We start from the raw sequence: 8,677 nt of genomic DNA on the forward strand, positions 1-8,677 counted from the left end.
TCTCATAGCAAGAACAAATGGATCAAAAGTGGATCCAAACTTGTGAAATGAGCCATAAATTGGAAGAGCAATTTTAGACTCAAAAATTGTGAATCATAGTGGATTCAAAAATTGTGAAAAAGATAACAAAATTGGAGAATCAATTTTGAATATCTTAAATAATCAAAGTTGTGAACAAAATTGATGAGAATTTTGTCAACTTCGGTATAATTTTGGGCTAATCTCAATGAGGAGATAACCTTAAAATTATGAGTAAAAATAATCTCATTATTTTGTGAGTAGTAATGTGAGTTTGGTAATTTTTGTTTTGTTGAGAAAACTAAAATGTCAAATAGTATTTTTAAAAGTGATCTTAAAAATTCATTTCAAGAGGAAATACACAAAAGTGATATTTTATATACACTTTATGCTAGAAATGTGGGGGTCAGCCACAAATTTAATCAAAATGTATTGAGACATTGTTGATTAATTTATTTGATTTTGAATTCAAATTCTAAATCAAGTTAGCTATGTGCATAAGTGAAAATATTGGCATATTTGGTGTCAAATTTTTGGTAAAAATAATTTCAAGAAGGAAATTAAATTTAAGAAAAATTATAGAGACAAAGTGGTCTTCTATATTTTAAAATCAAGATATTGTCTTGATAATGAAATGTGAAAGTGTGACTCCAATATGAGAAAGTTTAGACATACTTGGTGTCTAAAAATAAAATATGAGAATTTAGACATGTTTGGTGTCTAAATTGATGTATTTTTGATATATTTGGTATCAAAATTATTGAGAATTTGAGTTGTGTGAAAATTAATCTTTTATGATTGAATTTTCAAAGCTTAAGTACTTAAGGAGAAAAGTGGTCACAAAGTGAACACTATTTTTTTTTTGCATGCATGATTCACATGGAATCAATAGTGAGAGGTTATAACAAATCGCTTAATCTTCGTACAAGATTAAAGCATGAATTTTCGAGGGATTGGACCTAAACTCCCTTAGTGTTTCTCTCATTGATGGTAACCTATCTTAACACTAGTAAACATCTAGTCTTAAGTTCAATAGGTAATAACAAGTCAATAGAGTGAATATGGTACTCAATTGTCCCATCTATGAATGAGTACATGTTGTGAAAATTGAGGGTTAAAACCGAAAGGTTTTTTAATGGAGCTTAAGCTTAAGAAAACTCACTTAAGCTTAAGAAGTGTCTAAAGAGTGGTGAGACACTAAAACTCCACCTATATGGGCTAGAGGTGGTGCCGCCTCTTATGAGAATTGGGAGTATTCTCTAGAGAGTCTATGAATTGGAATTTTGCACATGGCCATTAACGGTGCAAGAGCGAGACATGCGGTCTCAAGTGAGCATTAGCGAGGGTGTGTGTGTTATCACCAGTTTGTAGTAAAGGAATAGTGGTTCAATGCTACGGCAACCAAAATTTCATCAAACTTTGTGGTAACTACACTAAGGTAAAATTCAAGTCGAAAGACATTTTACCTAATGCACCTAAGCAAGACTTCTTTAAAAGTGTGTATTTATTCAATAAAAGTGGGGGAATATTATATTTTGATATAATATTTTGATTGATTAAATAAATATACAAGTGTGTTACAAGTGTGTCACATATTTTAATCTAGTGGGGGATTGTTATATTATTTTATAATATAATAAGTGTAGATTAAAATGTGGTAATATATATATTATGTGAATAATATATATTAAGTGTTTGGTAAATGAATTGTGTAACATATGATTTATTTAACCTAATATTGTAACCTACACTTTGTAATATGGAGAGGAGTTACAAGATTAATTATTTTGTAACTTCTTTTTGTTGATCATATTTTTGTGTAATAAAAGAGATGTTACACAAAATTGATGATAGGATTCAAATCTTATAAAATATAGTTGTTACAATTATATTAATGCTCATTATATGAGAGAAATGAGATGGTGTGTTTGAATCCTAAGAGTGATCACCTAAACACTATATAAATGAGTCTAATGTGCTCATTGAGAGATGAAGTTTTCTATCAAAAAAGCACATTGCTAGAAAACTCTAAGGCTTGATAATTCCTAAAGCTATTTCCTAGAGAGTTCCCTTAGTGCTTAGAGATAGGGGGAAATAAGCTTTTGGACAAAGGTGTAATACCTTGTTCAAGTCATGGTGATCCCCACTAATCTACACTCAAGGTTGTGAGTGAGTGTTTATATATATATACATATTTTATATTGCATGTGTTCTTATCTTCTTCTACATTTCTTATATATAATATATATAGTGTATATATATTGTATATTATGTTGTTGTAACATTTATTTAATCTCTTTGTTGGTCCTTGTATTGTATTACAATAGAGTTGTAATATTTTGATTTTCTTCCATTGTAATAATATCTCTAACAATATGTTCACCAAGAGTGTAACAAGAGAAAATTTTAGGCATTGGCTAAACTTGCTGAACATTGAAGAGCACTAAAAGTTCTCTATTTTCAGAAGCACAATAGGTGGAACAGTCAAAACTTTAAAGGGATGCATGCATATCTTTTACCAAGTGACTAAAATAAGTGGATTTGTGGGAGATTTTAGTAACTTAGTATACTCATACTGTTAATCTCATCTGGTGACTAACTAGATGTTGCAGATTTGTCCAGTCAGCTCCCAAGTTAGTTATTTTAGTTTACTAACTTGGGCATCCCTTTTATTAAGCTGCATATATAAGACTTTGAGTTCTACTTTTTTAGGTGACGATCTAGAGAGGAATTTAGATTATATTTGTAATGAGTGAGAAGGGTTCTTAAAGAGGATGTGTGTTTGATCACACTAAATAGTGAGTTGATGTGTATTCTCCTTTGTATTCCTCTATTATTGAAGATCGAATGAAGCTTAGCCAAAAGGACAGTTCCTCTCGGGGATTAGTCACCATAAAAAAGGGTGATGAACCTTATTAAACTTTATCTCTATTTCACTTAGTTTACTCCGCATTTATTTTTTAATTTATGTTATTGTTTGATTCAGTCATTCTAGTACTTTAGTTCTTGTTTTATCTGATTCTTGATAAGTGTTAATTCACCATACTCTAATATTCAAATATCTTACAAAAAATTCTACACAGTCTTAATCAAATTAAAGTGTTGAACTCTTTTTTTTTCATCTCTAATTAAGAAATTGAGTGACATTTTACCTAGCTCTATATTAAATGTCTTTTTTTCTTTTTTCCCGTAACTCAAGAAAATTAGAATGTGGTCTTGCGAATGAGTTTTTGAAAGCAAGTGACAATATTGTGATTTTTTTTCAAAATTAGTTATGAACTTACATGTGATATTGTCTCTATCACATCAAAATTGTTTTTCAATTCAAATAATTACTTTGGTGTTCATAGGTTTTCATATGTGTTATTACTTCTTCTTCTTGTTTTGTTTTGAAACTCTATCTATTATATTAGCTTCTTCTTTCCTCACTTGTACATTGTACCTTCTGTGTCCCAAATTTAGTGTTTCTCTCTAAATACTTTATCTTTTCATTCTTCACTTCATTGGCTCTTTTCATAATCAATGGAAAGGATTTTGACTATTATTTAATAATTTTATCATATCAATATACTTGTATGTATGTATGTATATTGGATTATCAGCCAATGCGCTTTGTTCAACAATTAAGGTCTCTTAATTAGTACAAATATTATAAAAGATGAGTGGGTTTTGTGTTTCAAATTGTCAGCTTATTTTGTCTGTATGTGAAAAAGAATTTGGCAACTCAATAAAACGATTGTCCTTTTATAGTAAAGATTTATTATGAATGATGGTACGAAAAGTTGATCACACAATGTTGATAATTATTTATTTATTCATTTATTTATTTTTTGAAGAAGTGATCTTAATCACAACAAGACAAAATGATGCAGGAGTATCCAGCTAATAAATTAATTGTCTAACAAAAGGTAAATCAAAATATGAATAGCTTCAAAACAAAACTATTTATATATGACTAAATTATTTGAGAAATTTTAATCGTTTACACTTTTGATATATTTTTTTTTTTAGATAAATACTATTATAGACTTTGTATTTTATAAAAGTTACTATATAGACTTTCTATTTTATTAAATGATAAAATAAAACTTGTATTTTTTTAAATAATACAAATAAGACCCTGAATTAATTTTTTTATTAAAATAAAACTTAATAATTTATAATATCGTGGTTGAACCTATATTTTTCGTGTCAAATTGTACTCGTATCTCTATTAAGAGTTAGTCCCACATTGCTAATGTGGGGAAATAAATTGTGATATATAAGATGAAAATGCTACTCCTCCCATTGCCAATTGGTTTTGGGATAGAACCTCATTCATCTTATTCCCACATTCTAACATGGTATCAGAGCCACTTGTGATCCGTTGTGAGCCCAAATTGCCACCGGTCCAAAAAGCCGTTTGTGATCCGTTGTGAGCCAAAGTGCCGCCGGTCCAAATAGATACTTCCGCTGTCTTCCCTATAACCTCCATTTGGGACTTTTTCGGCCAATGTGTGCCAATTTCAAATCTACAAATTTCCCGACGCGTACACCCACAAATTTCTCGATATTTGACCTTGTGGGATTCTTTCAAATGTCACGTTCGGTCCTGTGGTCTCTTAAACGTGAGGAGGGTGTATTAAGAGCTAGTCCCACATTACTAATGTGTGGAAATAAATTGTGATATATAAGATAAAAAGGCTACTCCTCCCATTGCCAATTGGTTTTGGAATGGAACCTCATTCATCTTATTCCTCAAATTCTAATGTCGACCCGTATTTACAATTTTAAATGGTACTACCTGATTATCGTTGCTCTAAAATTAATTGGCGTGTTTGCGTTTCCTTCTCCAAGCTCTTTCATGAGCCAAAGATTTTTTCTAAGATATCATTCTTTTGATATTTTAAGAGTCAAAACTAAAAAAAAAATGAATTTGTTTGAACATGTATTGTCTTGAGGATATTTTTGTTTGTTACAAGAGATCCAAATGCTTGAAGACAAGAAAAATGGTTGTTAGTTTCTACCAACATATACATCTTTCGGTGTGGACATTCTCACTCTTCATCATGAAAAATACTATCCATGTCCACAACATAACCATCTTCTTTCATAACTTTTATCAAGTACTCCAAAACTGCATTAATTTCACCAAAATTGGGATGAGATTTATCCCCAGCCATAAACAGATGTGTCTTCTGTCCAACTAGAATCCAACTACAACCAGGCAACTTCACAACCCCTTTTTCTCTCATTTTCAACCTCAAAGAATTGACCTCATTCCAGTTTCCTGATGCAGCATATATGTTAGCAAGCAACACATAAGGCGACGAGTTTTGAGGATCTAACTCGATGAGTTTCTCAGCCACACGCCGCCCTCTCAACTCGTCTCCGTGCAGTTTGCAGGCAGCAAGCAATGTAGCCGAAATCATAACATCTGACTCGAAGTTTAGTTTGTTGATAAGTTCTTCTGCCTCTTTAAGAAAACCCCACCGGCCAAGAAGATCAACCATGCACGCAACGTGATCCACCCTCGGCTGAACTCCATAATTATTTACCATACTGTTAAATATTTCTCGGCCTTCAATTACTTTTCCTGAATGGCTGCAAGCAGTGAGAACACCAAGGAGTGTCACATCATCTGGCATGATATGTTTTTGCTTCATCTCATCAAAGACACTTAGTGCATCATCTGCGTAGCCGTTTTTAGCAAGCCCAACTACCATGGAGTTCCAAGAAATGACATCTTTCTTAGTTCTCATCTCTTGGAAAACTTGCACAGAGCTTTTGACATCCCCACATTTAGCATACATGTCGACAAGGGCACTACATGTTGGTTCATCTTGATCATAACCGGTGTGAAAAACAAGGGAGTGGATCTCTCTGCCATCGATCAAAGAAGACGAGACAGCAGATGCTCGAAGGACACTAGCAAATGTGGCTTGGTCTGGTAGAGCATTGTCACTATGCATTTTTTGGTATAGCTGCAAAGCCTCCTCACTGCAATCATTTTGTGTGAGTCCTGAGATAATGGCAGTCCATAGTACTGTGCTTTTTGGATTTGGAAACTCCGAGAACAGAATTTCAGCTTCCACTTTGCATTGGGATTTCAAATACATGCCCAAAAGAGAGACTCTTAGGAAATCACAACCACCATACAAAAGGTTCCTTTTCACTACCACACAATGAATTCCCCTTCCCAATATTAGCATAGTAGGTTCATTGCAGGCATCCAAAAGACTTGCATAAGTGATATCAGTAGGGCTCAATCCAGCAGACTGCATCTCTTGAAATAAAGTTTTAGCTTTGTCTAAATCGATTTGACAATACCCAGCAATAAGAACATTTATGGAGACCACACCCCAGTGAGGCATAGCAGAGAAAACTTCATATGCAACTTCAAGGGCTCCACACTTGGCATACATGTCAATAAGAGAGCTGCCAGCATAAAGACTAGTTTCGAGACCAGATTTAATTGCGGAACAATGGACTTGTTGCCCTTGATTAAGTGCTTGTACATTTGCACAAGCACTCAGTATACTGGCCAAGGAAACCTCATCAGGCATCACACCGTCCGAATTCATTCTTTGGAACATGTTGAAAGCCTCAACCTCATTCTCATCCTGAACATACCCAACAATGATTGCATTCCAAGAAACCTTATCTCTATTCCTAATGAGCTCGAATTGTTTCCTAGCATCTTCTAGAGCCCCTGATTTAGCATACATATCTGTCAATGCATTTCCAACAAACAAATTGAGTGCAACTTTGTTCTTGATAATAATCGAATGCAATTGGCGACCTAGTTCTAGAAACTCCAAGCAAGCACATGCACTCAAAATGCTAGTGTAGGTAAATTCATCAGGCTTAAAGCCACATTCTTTCATATTGGAGAACAATTCAATGACCTCCAATGCATAACCATTATGTACATAACCTCCTAACATAGCATTCCACAACACATGGTTCTTAGCATCCAAACCATCAAATACTTTCTTTGAAGCATTTACTTTCTCACACTTGGCATACATATTGATCAGAGAACTTCCCACATAAAAATTGGAATCCAAGCCCTGTTTAACGGCATAAGAATGAATTATCAAGCCATAATCTAATGCTCCTAAACTAGCAATCGTACTTAAAATACTTCCTAGTGTAGATCTTGTTGGTTTTACATTAGCTTTTCTCATTCTCAAGAAAAACATTAGAGCCTCTACCTCATAACCCGCCTTAGCATGTCCCGAAATCATCACGTTCCAAGCCACAACATTCGGGTTTGGCATCTCAGCAAACAAATCACAAGCCTCACTTAGCTTTCCTATACCAACACAAGCATTAATTACAGTGATATAAGCAACTTGATCAGGAATGAGGCCAACTTTCCTCATCTCTACGAAGACTTTAAGCGCCTCTTCGGGCAAACCAGCTTGAACGTACCCTGTCACCAATGCTGTCCAACCAACTGTATCCAGCTCAGTAGAGCCATCAAAAACCCGGCGAGCATCACTCACGAGATTGCATTTGGAATACATATCAATAAGTGCACCTTCACAAAATGAATTTGACTCAAAACCCATCTTAACAACACAACAATGAACTTGTCTACCAATGTCAACATCCACACATCTAGCAGAAGAAGACAAAACCATGGCCAAAGTGAACCCATTTGGCGAAACCCCAGAACTAACCAATGAAACAAATGAGTCATGAACATGTTCCAAAAAACCCAACTTTGAGTACATTGAAAGAACCGAATTCCAAGCAAATACATCTTTGTTCTCAAGCTGATCAAACACCTTCTCGGCATAACCCACGTTACCACACTTGGCATAAAGATCAACAATGGAGTTTCCCAGAAACCCTTTAGATTCCACCCCAAGTTTCAAGCTGTAACCATGGATAATCTTCCCATTTTTTAACGTTTGAGTTAATAACTCAGGCAATTCGTCGAACACATTGCGTGCTCTAATCCGTTTACACTGTTCTACACAGGCTCGCGAGAGATTGATATAAAATGGTTCGGGCGTGGCAGCATGGGCCGAGCTCTGAAGAGAAGAAGAGAGTTTTCGATGGTGATGGAAGGAGATAGAGCTGGAGAAGGTTTCCGAGAGAGGTCGGAATCGGATGCTCATCAACTCGGACAGTTTCTATCATTGGTTTGTTTGGTTAACTGTGCTGAGACGGTAGACACTGTGTGAGAGTAAAGCTGCCGCCGAGGGAGGACTGGAACCCACTCAGTGAGCCAGGGACGGTCGCCGCCGAAGAGACACGAGGGTCACGGTGGTGGTGGTGGTGGTGGTGGAAGCCTCAAGAGTTAACTCTTCCGTGGGTTTAAGCCAATTTCTAATTTCTAATAAGTTTTATTTCAACAAAAATATTAATATTATTTTGTATAATTTTAAAAATTAATTTGCCGTATAAATATTTAAATTTAATTTCGATTACAAATAAGGGTGACTATTCAATGGTTACATTTTTATTGTAACCATATGGTTACATTTTTCTTTAACCTGTAATAGCAGGTTACTAATAGGTAGACTTTCCTTTTTTAGATTTAATTAATTATAATTAACTATTTTCTTAAAATAATTAATTAAATAGACATTCCTTTTTTAGAATTATTTAATTATAATTAACTATTTTCTTAAAATAATTAATTAAATATTTAACAAGACCTCTT

At 34.2% G+C, this 8,677-nt stretch overlaps 1 protein-coding gene across 1 annotated transcript; it reads right to left on the bottom strand.

Moving 5' to 3' along the window:
• Nucleotides 1-4,921: 4,921 nt before the first annotated feature.
• Nucleotides 4,922-8,347, bottom strand: LOC115696840 (pentatricopeptide repeat-containing protein At3g09040, mitochondrial). The gene has a single exon (XM_030623724.2). The coding sequence runs from the start codon at nucleotides 8,127-8,129 to the stop codon at nucleotides 5,055-5,057; it is 3,075 nt and encodes a 1,024-aa protein (XP_030479584.1). The 5' UTR covers nucleotides 8,130-8,347; the 3' UTR covers nucleotides 4,922-5,054.
• Nucleotides 8,348-8,677: the final 330 nt, after the last annotated feature.

The sequence above is a fragment of the Cannabis sativa genome, chromosome 7, assembly GCF_029168945.1.
Source record: "Cannabis sativa cultivar Pink pepper isolate KNU-18-1 chromosome 7, ASM2916894v1, whole genome shotgun sequence".
NCBI lineage: Eukaryota > Viridiplantae > Streptophyta > Magnoliopsida > Rosales > Cannabaceae > Cannabis > Cannabis sativa.